At 45.5% G+C, this 26,352-nt stretch overlaps 1 protein-coding gene across 1 annotated transcript; it reads left to right on the top strand.

Annotated features, from left to right (window-relative positions):
* Positions 1–6,252: 6,252 nt before the first annotated feature.
* Positions 6,253–23,899, top strand: LOC116898076 (cytochrome P450 4B1). Its single transcript, XM_032899470.1, has 12 exons — positions 6,253–6,481; positions 12,516–12,657; positions 12,846–12,890; positions 13,380–13,507; positions 17,094–17,218; positions 17,456–17,607; positions 17,740–17,846; positions 18,664–18,854; positions 21,437–21,570; positions 22,726–22,790; positions 22,887–22,969; positions 23,346–23,899. The coding sequence occupies exons 1-12, from the start codon at positions 6,302–6,304 to the stop codon at positions 23,527–23,529; spliced, it is 1,536 nt and encodes a 511-aa protein (XP_032755361.1). The 5' UTR covers positions 6,253–6,301; the 3' UTR covers positions 23,530–23,899.
* Positions 23,900–26,352: the final 2,453 nt, after the last annotated feature.

Below are 26,352 nucleotides of genomic sequence, written 5' to 3'. Positions count from 1 at the left end.
CGTGCTTTTCCTCTGTACTCTGCGAACACATGTAAACATTTCTCTGGGGATATAAAGATATCTTGAGATACTTGTCCAGAACATCCTAGAAAGCTGTTTTGTGTGTAGATAAGATTGTACAGCCTGACACACTCACAGTCTTATCCCTGTTGTGAGTCATCAGAGGTCTAAACCATCGGCCTCTCAAGGCTCCACGAAGTCCTTCTGGCTTCCTGTGTAGGAACTCTCCTGCCAGACCTGGTGTCTACCTGTGTCTTTACCAGTGGTTTCTCACTTACCCCATGTTGTGCTTTGCTCTGGGTCACGTGACAAAAATAAAGAGAAGTTGGTGATATTTTAGCTTGGTGTTTGTCTTGGTTTAAGAGATCCGCTTCATACTGGGTTGTCAGAAAAGTATACCCTGATTTCCTGAGTGATACAGAGAAGGGGAGTATAGCGTATTATAGTCCTTATAATGCTCTGCAGGAGATTTGTATAGAAAATAATCTATGAGGCTTGAAAATTATAAATTTATAACACTAATTCTGAGTACTCAGGACTGTATAGGAGAATTTTGAGGTTCTGGTCCTTCATCTGTTACAGCAAAATTTTCTTTTCATATTTTTCTTTATTATAGTTTTATTGTTTGAAACCATTTTAAAATTTAAATATATTTTGATCTTATTCTCCTCCCCAAGTCCTTTTCATATCTTATAGGCATAACACTACTGTAGATAAAGGGTTTGAGGTTGGCTTGGTGTTTACCTTTTTCCCTTGACAGAGCACAGAGTATTTTCATGCATCCATGATTCTGGAAAGTAGGAGTGAAGGCTCTATGTAGGCACCAGCTCTACACTGCCATGTTGGATGAGTTGAGTAGGTGTTGTTTTTAGCAATGGGGCCTTTCAGCTAGCTTTCTAATACTGCCTAAGCCTGCCTGGTTAGAAGCAGTACACACACACACACTTAGGGAGAGAGAGCGAGAGAGCGGAGGGAGAGAGAGAGAGAGAGAGAGAGAGAGAGAGAGAGAGAGAGAGAGAGAAAGAGAGAGATCTTATAGAATAGTTGGTTTCCCTTTAAGAATCTACATTTTTATTTGTTTATTTTATATTTATTTTATTTTTGTGGCTTGAATGTTTGCATGTACATGTGTGCCTGGATCCCAGGGCGGTCTGAAGAGAGTGTCAGAGCCCTAAAAACGGAGTTATAAATGGTTTGTGAGTAAACATGTGGGTGCTGAGAACCAAATCTGGGTTCTGTGGAATAGCAACAAGTGCTCTTAACTGCTGAGGCATCTTTCAAGACCTACGCCTATTTTTCCCGTTTTTATAATATATTTTTGCAAACTAATGTAAATAGTAAACCAATTTCATTGTTAAAACAAAAACCAAACCAAACCAAACCAAAAAATCAAAACCTAAAACAACAATCTGATGAAGCAAACTGAGCTGATTTTGTTGGAAAACATAACTATTATTAATATTTAGGAATTACAATCAATGTACCGTCATTACACTTGCTTCCCGTTCCTCCCAGGCCCACCCTCCCACCCTTCTACCCCTCCTCCCTAGACCCCACCAAGTCCAATTTGTGTTACCCATATATACTCATTGGAGCATGGTCAAACTCCCAGTGGCCAGCCCCCTGAGTCTCCTTTCCTTTCCCCCTCCCCCTGCCAGAAACCTTCAGCTGTGAAGAGCTACACTTCAACATCATTATTAAAAATTTTAAGGACTTTCTTCATGTTGGTTTCATGTCTGGATTGTTTTTTTTTTTTTTTTTAGTGGGGTGGCATTATACAGAATCCTCAATGTCTCTTTTCTCACTTATGAGTCTGCAGTCATTGTGATCACTGCAAGAGAAGCTCCCCTGCTTGGAGCAACAGCTCACGGACCTCAACATGGTTTCCAGAGGCAGCAGGATTAAAGTCTTTGAGGAGAATTTTTTTCCATCTTTATTTCTTATTTACATTTCAATTGTTATTACCTTTCCCGTTTCCAAGCAAAAATCCCCTAACCCTCTCCCTCCCTTCTATATGGGTGTTCCTCCCATTACCCCATTACCACCCCTCCCCCAACAATCCTGTTCACTCAAGGTTCAGTCTTGCAGACCAAGGGCTTCCTTCCACTGGTGCCCTTACTAGGATATTCATTGTACCTATGAGTTGGAGCCCAGGTCAGTCCATGTATATATAGTCTTTGGGTAGTGGCTTAGTCCCTGGAAGCTCTGGTTGGTTGGCGTTGTTGTACGTATGGGGTCTTGAGCCCATTCAAGCTCTTCCAGTTCTTTCTCTGATTCCTTCAATGGGTGTCCCGTTCTCAGTTCAGTGGTTTGCTGCTGGCATTCACCTATCTATTTGCCATATTCTGGCTGTGTCTCTCAGGAAAGATCTACATCCGGTTCCTGTCAGCCTGCACTTCTTTGCTTCATCCATCTTATCTGGTTTGGTGGTTGTATATGTATGGGCCACATGTAGGGCATTCTCTGAATGGGCGTTCCTTTAGCCTCTGTTCTAAACTTTGCCTCCCTATTCCCTCCCATGGGTATTCTTGTTCCTCTTTTAAAGGAGTGAAGCATTTGCATTTTGGTCATCCTTCTTGAGTTTCATGTGTTCTATGCATCTAGGGTAATTTGAGCATTTGGGCTAATAGCCACTTATCAATGAGTGCATACCATGTGTGTTTTTCTGTGATTGGGTTACCTCACTCAGGATATTTTCCAGTTCTATCCCTTTGCCTATAATTTCATAAAGTCGTTGTTTTTGATAGCTGAGTAATATTCCATTGTGTAGATGTACCACATTTTCTGTATCCATTCCTCTGTTGAAGGGCATCTGGGTTCTTTCCAGCTTCTGGCTATTATAAATAAGGCTGCTATGAACATAGTGGAGCATGTGTCTTTTATATGTTGCAGCATCTTTTCGGTATATGCCCAGAGAGGTATAGCTGGGTCCTCAGGTGGTGCAATGTCCAGTTTTCTGAGGAACCTCCAGACTGATTTCCAGAATGGTTGTACCAGTCTGCAATCCCACCAACAATGGAGGAGTGTTCCTCTTTCTCCACGTCCTCGCCAGCATTTGCTGTCACCTGAGTTTTTGATCTTAGCCATTCTCACTGGTGTGAGGTGGAATCTTAGGGTTGTTTTGATTTGCATTTCCCTTATGACTAAAGATGTTGAACATTTCTTTAGATGCTTGAGGAGACTTAACCCAGAAAAAGGACCATTTTTCATCTCTCATATCTTGCTGCTTAGATTCAGGGCACTAGTGTGGTTGGGCAGGGTGTCCGGGGGCAGGTCTGTGCGAGCATTGCTAAAGGCGGCAGCTGCGTAGGTGGATCCACACCACAGGCTGGACCTGCGGGCCAATTGGCCACTGAATCTTTAGTTCTGTTTCTCTCTAACAATGAAGTCCGCTCTATTCTGCCATCTTTTTTCTTATTCGGGCCTATATTTGAAATTAATGGTGTTATTGAAAATATGAATACAGGTAGAATCTAAAGTAGATATGATACAATAGGCAACCATTCTCAATACTAAAATTCAGATTCATGGCAATTTTATGAAAAGTTACAATCATGCAAAATGCATAGATTGTATTTGCAACAAAGCAGCCTGCCTCTGTGAAAATATTTTTCTTATCTTTTTTTTTTATATTCCCAGAACTCTTGTAAAATAATCCAGGCTTGATGGTGCACATCTGTAATCCCAGTCCTGGGGAAGACACAGAACGTCATTAACCTCTGCTGTCTACACACATGAACACACACACACACACACACACACACACACACACACACACACACACACACACACACAGAGAGAGAGAGAGAGAGAGAGAGAGAGAGAGAGAGAGAACAGAGAGAGGAGAGAAAACATCCTGCCCACACAGAAGGCAGGGAACACTGGAGAAGCAGGGTGTATGAGTCTATGTCTTTTTTGTCACACTATAGTCTTACGAGGACGTGACAAAGCCACCATTGTGGTGTGTATGTGTGTGTGGTACTGGAGCATCTTGAAAGAAGTCTTGTATCCTCTGGAGTTTCAACTCAGGAGAGAACCTGTAGAATAATGGACTTGGTCCAGCCGAGCTGCCTCACCTTCCTGATATCTCCTGCCCTCACCAGCTCCACATCTCTCCTCTCCTTTCACACCTTCATGACCAAGCGTTCACCCAAAGCCAGTTGAGACTGAGGGAGGCTTCCTGAGGGAAAGAAGACTACTGATAAAGGCAGCCATCTTTCTTCTGGTAATTTTCCTTTCCCTGCATTTATAGCCTAGTCTTTCTCTGACAAGTGAGCAATTCAGATTTGCATGTCCTTTTAGGAAGGTCTTTAAAGGCTCCAGTATCCCTGCAGGTCCTGAGTCATAGTGGTTTTCTTAGCCAAGTGCTGCTGGTTAAAGGATACTTTAAGCCTGGTATTTGGGCCAATGGGCATGTTGGGAAAGATTTAATAGCTGGTTTCCTAGGGGAGAAAGGCATGGTAAATGTTGTAATTTCTGTGATGCTAATGCTCCCACAACGGTCAATTCCTAGCTGCTAGTGTGATGTCACTGAACTGAAAGTCGAGAAAAGATGCGAAATCTGCCGTGAGTTCCAGTTGCAGCCTGTTACAGCACACTGCTGGGCTTATCTCCAAGCCTCTTTCCACAGCAGCTGTTTTCTATGGCAGCTTTGAGAGCTATGCTAAGACCAGTGGATAGACGCTTCAGAGAAGCTCTCTCAGGTCTTCTTCAAACACATTCTTTATCATACTTCCTGGCGGAGCCATGCTGAAATACAAATTCACTATAAAATGTGAAAACTCAACAGATAGCTTATCTTGTTCCCTAATTCTCTGACCTGGGTGAACTGCATTTTCACTGGGATAAAGTGAAGGCTGGATGTGAATTTTCAGAAGTGGGATAAGCCAGTGAAGAAGGAACTTTGGGAGTTCTCCTCATCGTATTCTCTTGCTTCTCTGCCTGTGGGTGTGTCTGTTATTCTATCTCTCCAGTCTCTGCCAGAAGGGACAACAAAGCCAGGTTGACAACTCAATCATTTTCTGAGTCAGGACTTACTGTTGGAGTTCCAAGTCCACCTGTGCCCTGGTTTGGCCCTGTCACCTGTGTACAATACTCAGTCTTTGCTTTTCCATCCCTACTGAAAATCTGATTCCCACAGAATGACCCTCCTATATGTCCTCACTGTCTCCTTTCTGATTTGGTTGACTGATGGGGCACACTAGTAGGAGGCTGGGAAGTGGAAAAAGAAAAAACTTGGGGCATGGTCCCCTTCGCCAATGTTATGTCTAGCAAATGCAGTCTCTACCAGTTTGGGAACATTGTTCTTGTTCCTTCATGCAAGAGTGCTGACAGGATTCTTGTTGTTGCTAATGTACGCATGCCATGCCAGATGTTGTTTCGTGCTTTATAACCCCATCTATCCTTCTGAAAGGGGGCTTACATCAAAGACCTTCACCCAAACATTGATGGCAAAGGTGCTCTGTGCTTGCCCAGAATGACACAACTCTATTTTGGAGGGAGAAACAGCAGGCATTCCCTGGCAAGGCAGGTCCTTCAACAGGAAACCCTTGGCTGAGGCATTTCAGTGTAGCTACTGCTTTTCTGGAAACTGAATATTTCTCTACTCATCACTGTCCCTGAGTGGCTCCATCTATCCCAAAGGGATTTGATGATTAATCCTCATCACCCTGAAAGTATATTCTACATTCCTGTCCAATTTGTACAATGCTTTCGGGTGTAGTTTATTTTCCTCTGATCCTTCTGGGGGTAGAACAGGCTCTAAGATCATCTCACAAAAAGGGGACTCAGCATTATAAAACAGGCAAACATACCATTTCTGTCATGGGTCCACATCAAGGGGACTGTGGAAGCTGTCTACTGGAAAAGCATATGATCTTATCTGGCAAACGGATATGAAGAATGAGAACCTATGACCTCTTTAGGTAGTTTAAGTGAGATAGAGCATATAAAGTCCCTTGAACATACAAGATGCTTGTAAAATAGAAAGGCAGTGGTTATGCTAAGGATCACACCAAGAACTGCCCCCTGTTCTCTGCTCCAAGAAACCAAGATGGGATGTTCGTGGTCTGTTTTCTAGTAGGTCTAGTTTCTATAAGTTTTGATGGAAGTCAGTCATACTCTATCCTTTGTTGCCTATGAGCTTTGAGGCAGCTGTCCCCACCCTTTGGCACTTGGCCCAGTTTGAGTGGCTGTTGGGTGTAGCAAGGAGGTGGGAACTGGCATGGTGCCTGTATCCAGAGTATAAGGCAACCCAGGGGCAGCTGGAGGCAGTTGGTGACTGGACCCTGCAAGTTTAGCCATGGTCCTCAACTTCCTCTCCCCGAGCCTTTCCCGCCTCGGCCTGTGGGCTTCTGTAGTGATCCTGATGGTAATCGTTCTCAAGCTCTTCAGCCTGCTGCTTCGGAGGCAGAAGCTGGCCAGGGCTATGGACAGTTTCCCAGGGCCCCCTACACACTGGCTTTTTGGTCATGCCCTTGAGGTATGTGGGGATATAGAGGAGTTTAATCCTCTGGAGGCTGGGAAGGGAGGCCATCAATTTGGACAAGAGGGTGAGGCCTGGAGTCAGGACTCCTAGTTAGCTTTCCCACCTCTGCCTTTCAAGCTGGCTTCAGAAGCAACAGGACATTTCAGAGTTGCCACTTAAGAAGGCCCGAGATGCTTTCCCATTATTCTGAGGCACAGAGTGCAAGTCTGTGTGGAGACTTGTTGATGGATCACACCAGGGAGAAACTAAATCCTCAAAGTGTGACCCAACAACTAGGCAGTCATGAAGTGTCCTGCTCTATGCAGTGTAAAGATTTCTGATGCCAAGGAGGACATTCAAAGTAAAGACAGAGTGCTGTCTTCCAAGGCAATCTAGCATGTCTGAGAGGTTGGTACCCCCAAAGCTGGGAGGTACCCTCTCTCTCTCTCCTTTCTGTGGCTGAGGAACTATGGCGTTTCTCTAGGTTCAGATCCTGGTTAGTCCTTCTGTTAAAGCAGCACAGTAGGAGTTCACCTTAGCACCCAGTCTCAGGAATTCCTCTCGTCTTGGGGTTCCGGACCTTCTGAACACAAGGTAGGGGTTTGGGGTCAAGCAGGAGAAACAGATCCTCCACCCACCTCTCCAAGCATCTGGAGACTAACATCTTAGGTTGGAACTAGGAGCCTAGGAGTCTTCTGGAGTGTTTTGAGCTGCAGACAGGTTTGGGAGCCAGGTCTGGATGTCAGGAATGGTGTCTCAAAAGGGGGTATAATTATTTCTGCTTCTTTATTCCTATGTCTGGGGGAGTTGACACTGGAAATGAACTACATCTCTAATCTTATTCTTGCCCCTTACAGATAGATAACCTGCTGGTAGCCTATCAACTTACTTGTACCACTGAACACCAGGGCAGGGAGGAGGATGGCTTGGGTGAGAGAAAACAGACACTAGAACTTTTCCTACTCCCAGAAGGGTGGAGGTGCTTCCCCAGGGTCCACTTCTGCTCCGTTCTTTTAGTTTTAGCATTGCTCCATCTTTCCTACTGGTCTGAGGCTTTTGGAGAATGGTGACCTGGTTTGATTTATTCCTAGGCGCTCAGGGTCCAGCGCAAAACTAGGGACGGACTGAACATGGCTGAATGAATGAACACAAAAGGCTCTATTGTAGGGAGAGGACCACAGAGGATGGAGAGTGATGGGGAAGAGAGGTGAGGATGACTTGGGAGGGTCTCTGCCAAATGTGGAAGGGTGAGGTCACATTCTAAAAGGGTATGAGAGGCACTTGAGAAGACCTTTAATCCCTTTCTCTGTGCCCCCTTTGTGCTTACCTGCCTTCTTCAGGGTTGGAGAAGCTGGGGAAGTCCTCAATCAATAGCATATGGCTGACTCTCTCATAACTCCATGCCAGAGCTGGCTGTCCTCTTCTTCCCTGGTGCTCCACCCTGTCTTGGAAGTATATAGAGAGCCTGAAACACAGCCTAGCTTCAGCTTCTTTATGCCAATATAACGATCAGAAGGACATTGGCTTGACCCCGGGAGGCCATGCCAAGGCTGGAGTGGAGGCTGGTCTTGAGCGCTACAGTAGTGTCCTGGGGAACAATAACAGGCACAGCGTCATTGCATTCCTCCAGGGCTTGGCACCTCTGCTGCGGTTGGATTCTCACTTCAACCTGAGAATGGGCAGGGCAGGGTGTGGATTTGTTCCCCTAGTGTGAGAAAAGATGGGGAAGTGGAGGTTCAAAGGGGATAAGGTGTCCACTCAAGGACACATATTGGTTCAGGATTCAAGTCAACACTGGACTAGGGACTCCTGCATTTTAATCCAGAACACAGTGAAAGCAAAAAGCAAGCAAACAGATAAACAAACACCCAATCGGTTAACCCAACGGATAAACAAAAAAGCCAAGGAACTGAAAATTGATCCTAGCACACACTGAGGATGGCATGGGAAGGAAAGAGGCGGGGGGAGGACCCGTGGGAAGGATCAGTGGTAGGGAAGGACCCATTAGCGTGAATTCCCCTCCTTTGGTTTCCAGTTACAATCTGCAGGCCTTGGCATCATCTTCTTCTCATCCTATTCAGATCTCAGAATGCGTCCCCTGAGGAGCACAAGGAGTACTTTGAGCTGACATATTTAATCCACGTGTGTGTGTGTGTGTGTGTGTGTGTGTGTGTGTGTGTGTGTGTGTGTGTGTGGTGTTTAAGTGTGGTGTGTGTAGAGAGTATCAAGTTTCCAGCCCAATCTCTGGCTTTTCCTGTTGAGAGCTCTGGCTTCTTCTACTCAGCCAACATTGACTGTGGGCCTTTGCTGTGCCCTGTTTCATAGGTCATTCCTTTGCTGCTGATAATGTGGGAGTCATCATCTTCAGACTGCTGAGGTAGACGAGTGTCGATAGGATAAACTATAAGGATGGAGGAAACAGCTGGGCAGATGGGTGTCAGGTGTGAAATCTCTGTGGTGGGATGCTTGGTGGAAAATACTCTGACGCACTTGTTTCCTTTTTCTCCTTCCCTCCTCAATCCATTCTCCCCACCAAACAAAGATGTCTGAACAACTCCATGAAAGCAGATGGAGAGGGACAGGGACGAGGTGGAAGGCAAACAGGAGGGGATGCCAGGGTTGCTCCGGAGATGGTGCTTCTTGTTTCTGTTGCTCTGCCTGGAAGGCTCCTGCTCTTTGGCTCTATTTAGGAATTTTTTATGCTTTTGATTAGAATGAAATTATACTACTAACTCCCTTCCTTTATTCCTTTAAAAAATTAGTTATATCTCTCTGTGTGTGCATGTGTGTTCTCTCTCTCTCTCTCTCTCTCTCTCTCTATATATATATATATATATATATATATATATATATAGTTTCAAGACTGATCACTTTGCATTGGAAAACCAATAAGGGGGTTCAACCCTGGGAGAGGCTTGGTCTCTCAAGAGTCATTAGTTTCCTAGTTCTTTGTCTAGGGGTTCGACCCTGTGAAAATTTCCTCCTTCCACATTAACATGCCCTTTTCTATTGTCATTATTCTGGTCTTGAATATGCATCCATTTCTAGGAGAGATTGTTTCACAATAGACCCAGTATTCTGTCTCTTATTTAAAATCTTGACAGTGGCTTGGACTCCGCATACTGGGCCCTAGTCATCTTGTATGTGGTAGAAAGAGTACCTAAGGGGTCAGTATGACTGACACTAGACACACAAGGACACCAAGGTATAGCCAGAAGGAGAGCTACTAAGGAGATCTCCACAAGACTTGCCTGAGTGGCCTCAGAGGGAACCTCAGAGACTCATAGGAAGGGTTCCTATTGGGTGGCATTCAGTTCAGGGAGTGGGAGATCTTGTTAAGAATCTGGACAGAAATAGCTGATCTGAAAAGGAGTTAAGGTATTATATTGGAGGTACCCGAGCTCCTGTGTCTGGACCTAGCATGTTGGGGAAGAGGAGTCCCTGTCTTCTACCCCCAGTTGTTGGTTTTTCTAAACATTCACCTCTGTCTTGTAAGCAGATGAGTGTGTGTGCGTGTGTGTGTAGACCTGATATTGGTTGGGTGTCTCCTATGGCTCTCTGCCTTACTTATTCATCTTTTGAGAAGATTTAAAAACCTCACTTCATTTTATTTTATGTACATGGGTATTTTTCTGCATGTGTATCTGTGTATTACATGTGTGCCTGGTGCTTAGAGAGGCCAGAAGAGGATGTCAGGGGCCCTGGAACTGTAGTTGCAGATGGTTGTGAGCCACCGTGTGAGTGCTGAGAACTGAACCTAGATCCTCTGGGAGAGCAAGCAGTATTTTTAGCTGCTGATCCATCTCTCCAGCCTCTTTGAAAGGGTTTGTAAGAATTAAAAATTATGGATTTGTAAGAATTAAAAATTATGTAAGTGTGTGTGTGCATGTGTGTGTGTGTTTGTGTGCATGTGTGTGTGTGTGTGTGTTTGTGTGCATGTGTGTGTAGTGTGGGGATGTGTACATATGAATGCTGGTGCTGTCAGAATCCAGAAGAGGGTGTTAAATTCCTAAGAGTTAGATTACAGGAGGTTATAGGCAACCCCCTGTGGGGGCTGGGAGCTGGGTCTTTCAAAGGAGCTCTTAACTGCTGATCAGTATCTCACTTTTTGAGAGAAGGTCTCTCACTAAACCTGGAGCTCTCCCTTTTGAAAACACTGGCAGGTCAGCAAGTCCTCCCTCCATCTTTCTATCTCACCCTCAGGTCACAGATGCTAACCACCTTGTCTGGCTTTTAAATAGGAGGCTGGAGTTCGAACTCAGGTCTTAATGCCTGGGGAGCAAGTGCTTCTCCTTACTGAGCCATCTCCCTAAGAGATGGATTCTGTCCTCAATCAGTCCCCAAGAGCACTGTAGCTGCAGCAGACTGGTGAAGCAGGGAGCTCCTTCCTTGGACACTGGCCAACTGATCTTTAGGTCCACTAGGGAATGGCCTGAGCAGATTTGTTGACAGGAAGGAAGCTCAGTCACGATTCCTGGTCTGCCCTGTCACGTGTGATAGTTCTGTTGGCCTTTGAATGCACTGTTACCACCAAAGAAGAGGTCACGGTTCAACCAAACTTCACTGATATCTCTTTCTGATCTGATTCCTGAAGTATAACTTACTCAGACTATTGGACGGCAAGTCCTTCCCATTGCTCACTGCTGCCGGGGTTAACACTGGTGCAAATGAGTGGATGGGGGCTTAGGAGCTGGGCTCTATGTCCTATTTTCCTGTTTTCTTCCTTTGTGAGAAAACAAACTGTCCAAGAGCTGATAGTAAGTATCCTGGCTTGGGGTGTCTGAGGATAAATCTGAGGCATTTGTTGTATAATTCAGAGAAGTTTGCCAGCTGCCACATGACCCGTACAACAACAGTCTTAGCAGTCAGTTTTGAGGGATTGCAGCTGCAAAAGTGGGCCCAGATTCTGAGAGCTGTCCTCATTCTTAGGGGCTCCTGGGGACAATCAGGGATCATAGGAGAAGACTGTCTCTGGGGAGGCTATGACCATCTGTGACAGAGGCCAAGGTCTCCTGTCTGTGGTTGGGATGCTGCAGAAGGGCACAGGAATGCTGCCCAGAGTTGGGAAAGACAGAGAGCAGAACGTAAGAAACCCCAAGTTGGGGAAATAATCCCCAATTCGAGAGTATCCAATTAAGAGTATTTCATTGAATTAAGTGATTAATTAAGAGTAATTGATCCAAATAAGAGTATCAGAGTTTTCTAATTTTAGGTAGCAACCAAGAGTAGGTTAATGCCTCAGAGCTTCTTGGTACCAAAATTCAGGGGTACAGCATTTCTAAAATTAAAAAAAAACACCCACAATTACATCAATGTTAGATAAGTATGTTACAAGAGTAACCTTGTAACATTTGTTTAGTTATTTAGACATAACATGACAATTATTCTGGTTAAAGCATCTGGATCATGGGCAGAGTCCTAGAAATCCCAAATGTGTTGCCAAGACATGCATGGCTATTGGGAGGGGTAGAGTGTTGAGAATTCTCTAAGTGGACACAAAATGGAGTCAGGGCAAGATGGTGTTACCTCAGTCACTTCAAGTGCAGGCAGAAAGGAAGAGAGACAGGGCAGAAGGGAGAAGTCCAGGGATGCCAGCCGGAAAGGAGGAAGGGGCCCCACAAATGTCCCTTTGATCTATAGGTAAAGGTGATTTTTATCATTTTTGCTCCTGGCCAATGCATGCACAAGGCAACCTTTTGGGCTGAATTCAGGATTCAGAAAGATGATTCTGCAGGGAGATTACAGTAAACTCTGTAGAACACTGGGTCCAGAACTGCGCAGAGCTGTGCAGAGAAGGCACAGTTGGTGGTAGGATAATCTCCAGGGTCTTAGAGGGGAGTGGCTTGGGTGTGACAAGGATTCCTGGGTTTAGAACAGCAGCTCTGGGACTGGAGAGGGTATTAGAAATGTACAGGAAACAGGATACGGGAGGATGGAAGGAGGTTCTTGCGGGGGCATCTGCCTGGTCAGCACCTTTCCTTCTCTGCTCAGAAACCTGGGTTCTGCTGGGAATACTGGGTTCCTGAGTGGTCCTTGTCTTCTGTTTCAGATCCAGAAGTTAGGGAGCCTGGACAAGGTGGTATCCTGGGCCCAACAGTTCCCCCATGCCCACCCACTTTGGTTTGGACAATTCGTTGGTTTCCTGAACATCTATGAGCCCGACTATGCGAAAGCTGTATACAGCCGCGGGGGTAAGGTGCACTGGAAAGAGGGTGGGGTTTCCTGAGATTAGTGGCTCCGGGACCAAGTTGGGAGAGGTCAGGGCATGTGTCTAAACTCTGGGAAGAGGATGACCACATCCCTACACTACGGGATTCATCACTATGCCTCATTTGAGAATGCCTTATTTCTTTTTGACTGATGTCCCCTTGTCCTACAGATCCGAAGGCTGCAGATGTGTATGACTTCTTCCTCCAGTGGATCGGTAAGGGGGCATCTCTCATTCTGCGCCGCCTTCTCCCTCCTCAGTGCTAAGTGACCAGAATCCTGCCGTGCCACACAGGTCATCCCTCCATTGTCCTAAGCTTAGTGTCTCTGTGGGGAGGTGGGGGAGCAGTAAGCGAGCTCCCGCCTGTCAGGGGATGTAGGAGTTAGACACCTTTCTTCGCTGGCCATTCAGCTTTCCTCCCAAGCAGAGGCAAGGCAATGTACGCACTTGAAGAGTGGCTTCCTAGAGGAGTTAACCCCAGAGTCGACCCTGTAGGATATTATAATGGTGGTGCTTTCCAGAGAAGGGTCTGAGAGAAGGTCTAATAGTCATAGGACTATGGAGGCTGCAAGCTGACGGAGGGGCTGGAATGGAATGCAGACTCCTATTAGTAGATAAGGCTGGGCAGGGAAGATTGATCTCAGCTCTCAGGGATAGATTAGGATTGCCTGGACTCCACAGCCTCCATCTCCCCTCCCTTCTCAGGGAAAGGCCTACTAGTTCTGGATGGGCCAAAATGGTTCCAGCACCGCAAGCTGCTCACACCTGGTTTCCACTATGATGTGCTGAAGCCCTATGTGGCCATATTTGCTGAGTCCACACGAATGATGCTGGTGAGTCCCGTCCCCCCCCTCCCCGGCAGGCTCCTAGAACTGTGGGCTGCAGGACCAGCCCTATACCCATCCCCATTTACCCGGGGTGAGCAAGTGGTGTTCTCCTGGGGAGAGAGTCCCCGAGGCCCTGTCTTCGTTTGCAGCAATGGTGCCAAAGGCCTGCCTTGCCTCCCCCTCTCTGCTGTATGCTGTGGAGGCAGAATTGTCTCTGCCGGAAGACCTGGCTCTTTCTGGCTACAGCAGTTGGTTCTGGGAAGCCACCTAAGTCCCCTACTGGAGAGTTTGAAGGTTGCCTATATTTCAGAGTATTATAAAACACTTTACATTACCAAATTCATTTACATTTTCACAACTGTTTAGACCTTACCATGGAGAGCAATGTCAGGTCTCACTTAGGGCCTTGGAGCTGGAAGAGTTGGGCAATATCCCTTCTGTTTCTATTTTGTGGAATAACTTGAGTATTGGAATAACTCTTCTTCAAAAGTCTGGTAGAACTCTTCACTAAAAGCATCAGGCTCTGGACCCTTTGGTTTTGGTTGGTAGACTTAGTGACTACTTCTATTTCACTAGGGTTATAGCTCTGCTTAAATTTCTTATTTGATCTCGATTTTAACTTTGGCAAATGGTATGTACTGAGAAAATTGTCCGTGCCTTTTAGATTTTCCAGTCTGGTGGATTACAGATTTTTATAGTATGCCCTCATGATTCTCTGGATTTCCTTGATGTCTGCTGCTATGCCCCCCTTCATCTCTAATATTGTTCGTTTACATATTCTCTCTTTGCCTTTAGTTAATTTGGATAAGGCAACTTTTCAGCCTGCGGGAGTTGAACGATCCTTTCACAGAGGTTGCATATCAGATATTTACATTATGATTCATAGCGGTAGAAAGATTACAGTTATAAAGTATCAATGAAATAATTTTATGGTTGGGGTCACCAAAACATGAGGAACCATATTAAAGGGTCGAAGCATCAGGAAAGTGGAGAACCACTGTAGTAAGTGCTTGTCACCTTACTGATTTTTTCCAAAGAACCAGCTCTGTTTCGTTAATTCTTGTTGTTTTTGTTTATTTGGTTTCATTTTATTGATTTCAGTCATGAATTTGATTATTTCTTGCCTTTTACTACTTTTGAGTATAATTCTCTGTTTTATCTTAGAATTTTCATGTGTGCTCTTCAGTTACAGTATGAAATCCATTCATTTTTTAAATGTCTGCACTTAGTGTTATGAACTTGCCTCTTAGAACTGCCTTCATTGTGTTCTATGTTCAGATGTATTCTGTATTCATTTTCCTTCTAGTCTAGATTTTCCCATCTAATTCTGGAATTCACTCAATTTAAGTCTCCAATTTCTATCTTGTCCCATTTTTCATTCAGCAGTGTGTTGTCCAGTTTCTATGAGTTTGTAAGCTTTCTGTTGTTGATATCTACCTTTAGTCTGTGGTGGTCAGATAAGAGGCAGGGTGTTATTTCAATTTTCCTGTATCCGTTGAGACTTCCTTAGTGTCTTGAGTATGTGGTCAATCTTGGAGAATGTTTCATGAAGTGCTGAGAAAAAATATTTTTTTTTTTTTTGCGTGTGGGTGAAATGCTTTGGAAACATGTGCTAGGTCCATTTGGCTTGTAACTCCAGTCAGCTCCAGCATTTCTGTTTAGTTTTTGTTTGAATGACCTGTCTATTAGTGCGAGTGTGGTATTAAAGTCTCCAATTATTGATACTCGAGTGCCGATTGAAACTGCACTGTTGCTTTTACAAGCGTCTGTGCCCTTTTTTGAAATGTCCTCATAGCGGATTGTTTTTTTTCTTTGATGAGTCTATAGTGTACTTTGCTATCCCTTCTGATTAGTTTTGCACCAAAGTCTGTCTTGTCAGATATTAAAAACTGGCTTGCTTCTGGGGTCCATTTTCTTAGAATATATTTTTCCATCTTTTTATCTTGAGGTGATGTCTATCCTTAATGTTGAGGTGTGTTTATTGGATGCAAGGGAAGGATGACTCCTGTTTTCAAATCCATTCTGCTAGTCTGGGTCTTTTTATTGGGGAATCAAGTCCATTGATTTTGGGAGATATGACTGAACAGTGTTTGATACCAGCTATTTTATTGTTGTTGTTAGTGTGTGTGTGTGTGTGTGTGTATGTGTGTTTCTCCCCCCTCTTTAGATTTTCTGGTCTGGGATTATTTATTTTTTTGTGTTCTTTCTGGGTATAATTAACCTCTTTAGATTGGAGTTTCCCTTCTGTGAGGCTGAATGTGTAAATAGAGATTGCTTAAGTTTTGCTGGGTATAGTAGTTGGGCTGGCACCTGTGATTTCTTAGAGTTTGTCAATTATCTATCCAGGTCCTTTTGGCTTTTAGAGTCTTCACTAAGATACCCAGTTTTATTCTAATAGGTCTGCCTTTATATATTACTTAGTCTTTTCCACTTGCAGCTGTTAATATTTTTGTTCTGTTCATATAGCATTTTGATTATTTACCAAGGGAACTTCTTTTCTGGTCAGTCCATTTGATTTCTGCATGCTTTTTGTACCTTTATAAGCATCTTTTTCATAAGGTTAGGGAAATTTTCTTCTATAATTTTGTTGAAAATATTTTCTGTGCCTTTGACCTGGATTTCTTTTCCTTTCTATATTTCTATTACTACTAGATTTGGTCTTTTCATAGTATTCCCGGTTTCCTGGATGTTTTGTGCCAGAAGCTTTTTAGGTGTAACTTTTTTTTGTTTGGTCTGAGGTATTCATTTCTTCTATTTTGTCTGAAATGACTGAGATTCCTTCTTTTTGTATTCTGTCAGCGAGTCTTGCTTCTGAGGTTCCTGTTGGAATTTCAAATTTCCAGATTTCTCATGGTTTGGTTTTTCTTTATTTGTTCTGTTTTTACTTGCAGGACATGAACAGTTCTATTTATTTTCTTCCACTGTTTGTTTGTGCTTTCATGAATTCTTGAAGGGAAATATTAATTTCCTCTTTAAGGCTATTTTAAGGTCTTTGTCTTGTGCTTCAGCCATGTTGAATTTCTCAGGACCTACTGTGATAAGATAGCTAAGCCCTGGGAGACGTGTCTTGGCTGTTATTGATTTTGTTTTTATGCCAGTGTCTAGGCATCTTAGTTTGGGAGGATTATAATTCTAGGTGATGATACCTGGTCTTATCTTTGTTGCGTGGGCATTTTGGCCCTTGGTTTCTTTTACCTCTCTGGTTCTTAAGAGGGTGTGGTGGCTATGTTGCCTCATGGGGGATTTTTCTCAATCCTGATAAGTATTTTCGCAGGGGACATGTTCCTGGTAAAATGTGTTTCTAGGTATTGGGAGCCGACACTTAGGAAAGGAGATGGGCTAGGAGGGGTGAGAGGGTCCACAGGGGAAGAGTATTAGGGTATGCCACCAGGATGTGCTAAGTCCCTAGGGAACTGGGGCTGAGAGCAGGGAGAGCCCACAGCAGGGAGTCTGCTACACATTTGGGGCTAAGACTTAGGGACTGGATTTGGAGGAGAGAGGGAGAAAGAGAGAGATTTGTACTTAACCTACCTGCTTCCTTGGCCAGCCCCACTCCTTCCTACATTACCTCCTTTCTCTTTCTGGATTCCAGGACAAGTGGGAGAAAAAGGCTAGTGAAAATAAGAGCTTTGACATCTTCTGTGACGTAGGCCACATGGCCCTGGACACCCTCATGAAGTGCACCTTCGGCAAAGGAGACAGCGGCCTAGGCCACAGGTCAGGAGCACCTCTACCTAAGGCTCTCGGATAAGCAAGGTGGAAGGGGTTCCTGGTCTCTGCTTGGAGAGGAGATAGGTCCTGCCCTGATTTGTCCAGGGCCCACTCATGGTGGGAGACACTTATGTTAGTGAGGCGTCTTAAGGGGGCAAGAAGAGGAACAGGAGGTATTGCTGATAGGGATTCTTAAAAGAAAGTCGCTCAGGCCTCTACCCCTCCCTCTGCCCTTCCGTATAGAGACAACAGCTACTACCTGGCGGTCAGTGACCTCACACTGCTGATGCAGCAGCGCATCGACTCCTTCCAGTACCATAATGACTTCATTTACTGGCTCACTCCACATGGCCGCCGCTTCCTGCGGGCCTGCAAGATAGCCCATGACCACACAGGTGGGCCTTTCCCTCAAGCCTTCCCTCACCCCTCCACACCAACTAGGAAGCCTTGGTTCTTCCTCTGGGATCCTCTGTACCCTTCTTGATGCAGGGCCAGAATAGTCAGTGACACTTATGCTCTTGGTCCAGATGAGGTCATCAGGCAGCGGAAGGCAGCCCTGCAGGATGAGAAAGAGCAGAAAAAGATTCAGCAGCGGAGGCACCTGGACTTCCTGGACATTCTCCTGGGTGCCCGGGTGAGTGCACATAGCCCACCCTGTCTGACAGCTGGTCCCAGGGAGGTCTTTAGGCTCTCTTCCTGAAGCAGGCTCCTTGCCCAGCAAGTATAATGTATTGCTTACCCATGGCACAAATCAACAAAGGTAAAATGTGCAGCATGTGTGTGACTGGGCTGTGACATTAGGGAACTGGCAGCCTGGGCTGCATGGTAGCAGCTTGAAGACATTTCTAGACTTCCAAGATCCCTAAAATCATGGCGTTGCAAAACCTGGGGTTTAGATTTTATTCTCTTCCTCCTTTCCGTCCTTTCTACCCCTTCCTTCCTTCCTTCCTTCCTTCTTCCTTCCTTCCTTCCTTCCTTCCTTCCTTCCTTCCTTCCTTCCTCCCTCTCCCTCCCTCCTCTGTCTCCCTCCCCCTTTCTTTTCCTTTCTCCCTGCTTCCTCCCTCACTTCCTTCTTTGATTCCGTAACACTCAGTGCCTCCCTGAGTCATTTCCTGTGCTAGGTTGCCGAGATAAGAAAGAGCTGGTATTGTCATCCATTTGTACACAGCATGCCTTTGGGAAGGCAGTAGGTAAATGTTGACAATGATGTTTTCCCCTGCCAGTTGGAAGCAATGTCCCTAATGAACATTATCGAGATTGAATAAAGTTGCAAGTTATGTGTCCAGAGGGTTTAGGGAGGGTTTCATGAACTAGAAGCATCTAGGCTGGGTTTGGAAGAAACAGAAGAATCTGGAGACTCCTAGTCTACCAAGAATCTGACAGCTACTGTTGGGCATTCTTCTCATCCCTAACTCAGAGGCCATCATCTGTTTCATTGTGCCTTCTCTCAGGATGAAAGTGGGATCAAGCTGTCAGATGCAGACCTCCGGGCTGAAGTGGACACATTCATGTTTGAAGGCCATGACACCACCACTAGTGGTATCTCTTGGTTTCTCTACTGCATGGCCCTTTACCCTGAGCACCAGCAGCTATGTAGGGAGGAGGTCCGTGGGATCCTAGGAGACAAAGACTGCTTCCAATGGTGAGTGATCTGAGTGTGAGCTTGGCCCATCTTGCTCAGCCTAGGCACGGGTTGCACTCACCTTGCCAATGCCTGCCAAGGACAATACACAGCTATTCTAGAGGTGAGGTGAGGTTGGCAGCAGTTGTTCCTTGTTGTTGTATAGCTTTCTTGGGAGGATTCATTCTCCACAAATGGAGGCTTTTCAGTGTCACATAAAATTGTCAACGGAGTCTGGATTTCATAATGGCAGAATATGAACCCCCACTGGGTTTCTGGATAGAATAGAGAAGGTTGAGAAAGAGGAAGCAGGAGATGAAGGTGAGAGGACAGCTGGGAATGGCAGTCCCTTGCCACCTGCCACCTGCCACCTGCTACCTTCCACCTGCACTCCCTGCTACCTTCCACCTGCCTCCTGCTACCTTCTACCTGCTACCTTCCACCTGCTACCTGCTACCTTCTACCTGCCTCCTGTCTCCTGCCTCCTGCCACCTGCCACCTGCTACCTTCTGCTACCTGCCTCCTGCCTCCTGCCACCTGCCACCTGCTACCTTCTGCTACCTGCCTCCTGCCTCCTGCCTCCTGCCACCTGCCACCTGCTACCTTCCACCTGCCTCCTGCCTTTCGATGCCAGCACATAGCTCCCAGACTCCTCATTTATCTTCATAATGAAGGAGACTAATTTCTAAATGCCAAAATTTAAAAACTTCTATGTTGTCCCCTCTCCTTGTTCCTCAGCTCGAGCCTAAAATCCTGAATGTGATACCAGCAGGGACAACTTTCTTTCAGAGTGTCTGGGAGTCCTACCAGACTCTCTTGCTGTTTCCTCTTTGTAGGCCTTTGTAGCCCTACAATAATCTCCTCCCACTGAGTTCCTGATGTGCCTCTAGCACTGGACAGGACACATAGTAGGGATACAGAAATTGGCCTGTTAGCATCAGGAATTTCTGTTCTCCTAAGGAGGACTGATCTGTAATTCCAGTGTCAGAGATGTGAAGGATGGATTCTCTATAACTAAGGCTTATTTATTGGATGTAGGAAACTTTCCAAGGGGTCCAGCCATGAGCAAAGTGCTATCTGGAACACATTGCAAGTGCGAAGAGGAGAGGAGGAGCCAGTTTGCTACTGTTGGGGAGTTTTCAGAAAGCCAGACTCACATGTTTGAAATCCAGAAAAGGACAGAATAACTTCAAGTGGCCTGGAAGGTGGGGGTGCGTGTGAAGGGGAGGGGTTTGAATTGACTTTAAGGAAGATTAAACTTCAGGTGAAGAGAGCTGTGCATTCTATACTAGACAATCATGTAGGTGGTCTGAGGCAAGGGATTAAATGTGTATTTTATTTTTACTTAGTTTTATCCAGAATCCAAAGCAACTTCAAGGATGCTTATTTAATAAAATAGTACAAGAAATGAAAGGTCAGGAAGTGACTGGGAGTTTGAGGCTCTGACGGTATTATAGACTTCTGATGGTTGGACCTCACATTTGGGTCTGAGACTCCAGGTAGTTAAAGGGGTATTTGTATGAGTTTATCTTTATTCACCCATGGACATTGGTTGGTTCATTCAACTAAAAACTATCAGGCTACTTTTTTCCATTTCAAGCCCACAGGGAAGCCAAGCAGAAAGTGCAGAAATGATTGTTCCACTTCCCATACCTCCCCGTCTCCATCTTCAGGAGGATGTCCTCACAACTCTACCCCCAACCCACCAGACTCCCCCACTCCCTGGGGCCTCAAATCTCTTGAGGGTTAGGTGCATCTTCTCGAACCAAGTCCAGGCCCAGCAGTTATCTGCTGTATATGTGTTGGGGGCCTCATATCATCTGGTGTATGCTGCCTGGTTGGTGGCTCAGTGTCAGAGATCTTGGGGACACAGGGTGGTTGACTCTGCTGGTCTTCCTACAGAGTCACCTTCCAGCTTTTTCCTAATTCAACCACAGGGGTCACCAGCTTCTGTCCATTGGTTGGGTGTAAATATCTGCATCTGACACTTTTAGCTGCTTGTTGGGCCTCTCATAGGGCTGTCATACAAGTCTCCTGTCTATAAGCACACCATAGCATCAGTAATAGTGTCAGGCCTTGGGCCCTCCCCTGGAGCTGGATCCTGATTTAGGCTGTCACTGGACCTCCTTTTCCTCAGGCTCTTCTCCCTTTATGTCCCTGCAGTTCTTTCAGACAGGAGCAATTCTGGGTCAGAGTTTTTGACTGTGGGATGGCAACCCTATCCCTCTACTTGGTGACTTGTCTTTCTACTAGAGGTAGACTCTACAACTTCCCTCTTCCCACTGTAGGTTATAAAAAAGAAAGTACAGAAATATCCCTTGTGCTACTTTAGTATGGCTCTATATGACACAAAAGTGGCCTTGCCTTTGAGGGTTGGGTGCACAAATGTCTCTAGGATCCTGTGCCTTCTCCTTCTAGCTTGCTAGGTCTACATGGCATCAGTGTTACATTATGCTTAGGCACTTGGAGCCCTTGTGACTCCTTGTCGGAAGTATGATGGGGACAGGAAGTGAAAACAATATTGTGCTGAGGTTGGTGATGGGGCCTACACTCTCCTGGGACCCCACTGTTCCCAGTTCTCAAGTGTCATGTGTTGCCGGCAGGGATGATCTGGCCAAGATGACCTACCTGACCATGTGCATAAAGGAGTGCTTCCGCCTCTACCCACCTGTACCCCAAGTGTACCGCCAGCTCAACAAGCCAGTCACCTTCGTGGATGGCCGCTCTCTACCTGCAGGTAGGTGGTAGAAACAGTGAGGTTGGAATGGAAGTCCTCTGGATGCTCTTCGGTCTTGCCTGGACCACTGGACCATCTTTATACTATGCGGAGAGAGCTCAGGCTTTCTGTGCAGAGACCTGGGCCTAAGCACCAGGCTCACAAAGAATGAGTAAAATTGCCTCTGTCCCCAAGCCCCAACTCCTTCTTCTGTACAGAGAATATAAAGTTCTTTTTTCTTCTAGGTTTCAGGGTGGTTATATGGATTCATTTTCCTGTGGATTGAAATAACAAGGAATACACACACACACACACACACACACACACACACACACACACACACACACACACACACTGTTCCTTTGAGGAATTGTGAGAGTTGGGTTTGCTTTTGGGTTTCATTAGTGTGATAGGACCAGGCATGGCTAATCACTGGGCACACTTGCTGCACTGTTCTCTGGGGAGGAGTTCTTATAGCTTGAAAATTTTCTCTTTCTCTCTTTTTTTCTTCTGCTTAAAACTATATCAAATCGTTTTACTATGGTACTACTGTTCAACAACCAAATTGTGATGATATGCATAACATAAAAAGCAAATGAGTGTAGAGGGGGAGGAAGAAGGTATTGTCCATAACTGTTAGAATTTAAGAAGACGATGATTTTTAGGGTCTTCATGCACACTCTGCCTATTGTGCTTGTAGCCTGGACACTCCAGGGAGGTGATTCACATAGACTATTAAAAAATGCACTCACATGTTCAATTCTGTGTTGTGGCTTCATAAAAGTGTTCAGCCCCGAGCCTGACGTATAGCAAGCATTGAATGAATGGTATCTCTTGTTATTACATCAACTTCCTGAGAGCTAGTGAATTGAAACCCAACAGGCTCTAAGAAGCAGCTCCTGCTTGTTCTCCATTGTGGTAGGGTGGGTTCACAGTTCTTTGTTTTAATCCCACAGACATCTGGGTTAGACACTCTGCTCAGTTCTGCGATATTGGAGCTGCAACTGCTGCTGATTGTTAAAGTACTATGACTGTGATCAAGAGCTCAGTGTCGCCGGCAGTGAACCAGCAGAGGCTGGTGTCTCAGACGGGGGACATTAGGAAATTCAGGCTTAATGTGGAGGTGGCCCCGCTGCCTCATGATCCCTTGCTCTCAGGCCTCTTTTCTGCTTACAGGCAGCCTGATCTCTCTGCACATCTACGCCCTCCACAGGAACAGTACTGTGTGGCCTGATCCAGAGGTACTGCATCTTGGAGGTCAGACAGTGAGTGGGCTGTGGGGTTACCCTCTGCCAGGATTTGCTGAGTACTTAAGAAAGCCCTATCTGTCTCCTCAGGTCTTTGACCCACTGCGCTTTTCTCCTGAGAATGCTGCAGGACGGCATCCCTTTGCCTTCATGCCTTTTTCTGCAGGGCCCAGGTAGGGAGAGAGACAACATTCCCAGGCCCTCACAGCTGGGGAGGAAAAGTGAATGCCATCCACAGTGGGGGGCATCGTCTTAGAGTGCTCTGTGACATAGGAGCCTTTTGCCACTTTTCCTGGGGAAGGGGCGGGACAGATATTTTCATTCTGTGAGAGACTACCAGCCAGAACTCCCAATGTGAAGCTATCCAAAGGGGCCTTTACCATGCCCCTAAGATTTATGTTTTTTTTTTTTTTTAAGCCCAAGTTAACAGATCAACCATCCATTATGTGTCCAAAACTAGTGATTGGTTTTTGTGGGCCCCTAAGAACACCAGACTCCATCAGTCTGGTTAGCCAACAGCTTGATGCATCTTTGTGCTGTTTGCTGCAGGAATTGCATCGGGCAGCAGTTTGCCATGAACGAGATGAAGGTGGTCACAGCCCTTTGTTTGCTGCGCTTTGAGTTCTCCCTGGATCCCTCAAAGATGCCCATTAAGGTCCCCCAGCTGATCTTGCGCTCTAAAAATGGTATCCACCTCTTCCTGAAGCCGCTGGCTTCTAGGTCTGGAAAGTAGGTCTTCAGAGAACTAGGCCTGGGCAGCACAAGCCGTGACTCTTCCTGGGATGTTGCCCTCCTAGATAGAATGTGGAGTCATCATGGATCCCTGCCTGTGGGAGGCTTTGGAGGCAAAAGCATGGACACTGACAGTCTCCTGGAAGACATTCTCTTGTAAACATGTGTGTGGAATGATTCAATGCCCAGACTCCAGAACTTATTTCTTCACTCCACAACATTTGCTGAACGTTTTGCTGCCTTGAGAAACTTCATTGATTTCACATAGCTACATTTATTTAACCATCTTGGTGTGTATTTGGAATATGATGGACTTGAGGAAAATTCTTAAACTAAATCTGTACAAAATAAATAATACTTTAAAAAGCAAACTCCCACCACCAAAGTTAAGGAATAGGAAAGATGTTTTTACTGGCGATTTCTTCCTGGGAATGTGTCTCTGTGGTACTTTTAGGTGTTGGTGTTTCACAGTCACGTAGCACTCTGAACAGTCACAGTATCTCAGGGAAGGTGGTACAGTAACATTAAAGAGGGACTTCCCAGGAAAAAGGAATCTCTTTCCTATAAGGCGAGGCATGAAGATGCAAAGGACTTTTGGGGTGAAGTTGAGGGAGGGGCCTACATGTGATTTAGGGATCCTGTCCATCCTGGCACTCCTTGCAGCAGCTTCTTTTTTTTTTTTTTTTTTTTTTTTTTTTCGGAGCTGGGGACCGAACCTTGGGGCCTTGCGCTTGCTAGGCAAGCGCCCTACAGCTGAGCCAAATCCCCAACCCCGCAGCAGCTTCTTGATGGCTATGGGTACCCATATTTCTAGGAGTCAAGGTCTACGGTCACAACACTAGGAGGATCAAATCTTGGAATTAGCCCCGCATGGAAGGAAGGACATCAGAAGCTAAGATCAGAGATAGGAGCCAGGAATTCTACCCTGAGACTTGGTAAATCTGCTAGGGCAGCGGTTCTCAACCTGTGACTCATGACCCCTTTGGTAGTTGAATGACTCTTTCACAGGAGCCACCAACAATAACCAGAAAGCACAGATTTTATATTATGATTCTTTGCAGTAGCAAAGTTACACTTATAAAGTAGTAATGAGTTAATTTTATGGTTGGGGGTGGGGGTAGGGGAGTCACCCCAACATGAGGAACTGTATTAAAAGGTCAAAGCGTTGGGAAGGTTCAGAACCCCCACTCTAGGGCATCTTGGGAAATGTGCCATATGTACCTTTCCTACTACCAATTCTTTTCTGCTTGGAAGAAGTCCACAGCTTGGAAGCTCTGCCCTAAGATACTTGCTAACTCCTGTAAAGCCCTCCCTGTACACTAGAAGCTGGGATGTTAAGGTCCCATTATAGTGTGCCTGTTAGCTAGAAGCCTTAATGCAACTAACTTGCCCCTTTGCCCTAGCACACAGATAAACTGTTCTCTGAACAGATGTAGTAAGATTTCAACAGTTATCACGTGGGTGCTGATTCTCCAGTCATAACCATCATGTGTCACTGGGTGGTGGCTGAGTCTAAACTGTATCATTTGTTTCTTCAGCACCTTGGCACTCGGGTAGTATAGACTGGATGGAGGTACCCCCTCTCTGATAGGAGGAGGCTGTGACTGAATTTAAATATTAAGGGAAGGAACACTAATCTAGAAGGAACTTGAGCTGAAGCTTCCTGACTCTGGTGTCTTCTAATCAAGACACCATTATTAATATCAGCTCTTCATGAGTATTTGAATAAATCCAAGAACTCTGATGTGTGTGTGTGTGTGTGTGTGTGTGTGTGTATGTGTGTGTGTGTGTGTATGTGCTGTGTGTGTTATGTGTGTGTGTGTGTATGTGCTGTGTGTGTTATGTGTGAGTGTTTGTGTGTGTGTATGTGTGTATGTGTGTATGTGTGAGTGTGTATATGTTGTGTGTGTGTGAGTATATGTGTTGTATGTGTATGTGTGAGTGTGTGTGTGTGTGTTGTGTGTGTGTGTGAGTGTATGTGTATGTGTGTGTGGTATATGTGTGTGTGTCTATTTGTGTGTGTGAGGTATATGTGAATGTGTGTGTGTCTGTGTGTGTGGTGTGTGGTGTGTATGTGAGTGTGTGTGTGTGTGTGTGTGTGTGTGTGTGTGTGTGTGTATGTATATGTGTTGTGTGTGTGTGTGTGTGTGTGTGTGTGTGTGTGTGTGTTAGGGGCATCCTAGGGAAGAGAGTAGACACTGGAACTGGTGGCCATCACAGATGACATTTTCATCTTTACTACTTTTGAAACACAACATGAAATTCCATTGGTCTTGGGCATCCATATGCACATGTGTGGGTGGAATGTGTTATGGGTGTGTGGTGTCTCTTTGTGTGTGTATCATGGAGGGGGGATGTATGTGACAGTGAACTGAGATAAAGTCTTGCTCATTGCTTCCAGGCAATAGAGCCACTTTCTGGTTACATGTTCACCTCATTTGGAATCCTATGGTTAGACTTTGGCTGGTCTCCGAGGGTTCTGGACTCTCTTACTTTGCTGTGTTCTCTCAACATGGTTAATATGAGATTTTCTACATTGCTTGAACATACTGTGTGTGACCATTTGGGCTCTTGTCTCTGCCTTGGATCTCCCCTTGGTCAGGTACTAAGTATCCAGTCTGTCCGCCTGCCTTCCTAAGAATCGGCCTGCACTAGCCCAGCACACTGATAGGTTAGGAGAATAGGAAGGAGTCCTGTTTGCAGTCAGTGACTCCACAAGAAGCCCGCTTCAGGAAGCAGAGCATGGCATCTCAGGGAAGGCAGAGAGCTCATCATGGATCCTGATCCAGGAGCAGTTTCAAACAGAATGGGAACCTGTGTTCAG

This window comes from Rattus rattus, chromosome 1 (genome assembly GCF_011064425.1).
Source record: "Rattus rattus isolate New Zealand chromosome 1, Rrattus_CSIRO_v1, whole genome shotgun sequence".
NCBI classification, from domain to species: Eukaryota; Metazoa; Chordata; class Mammalia; order Rodentia; family Muridae; genus Rattus; species Rattus rattus.
This window is presented reverse-complemented; position numbering and strand designations above follow the sequence as displayed.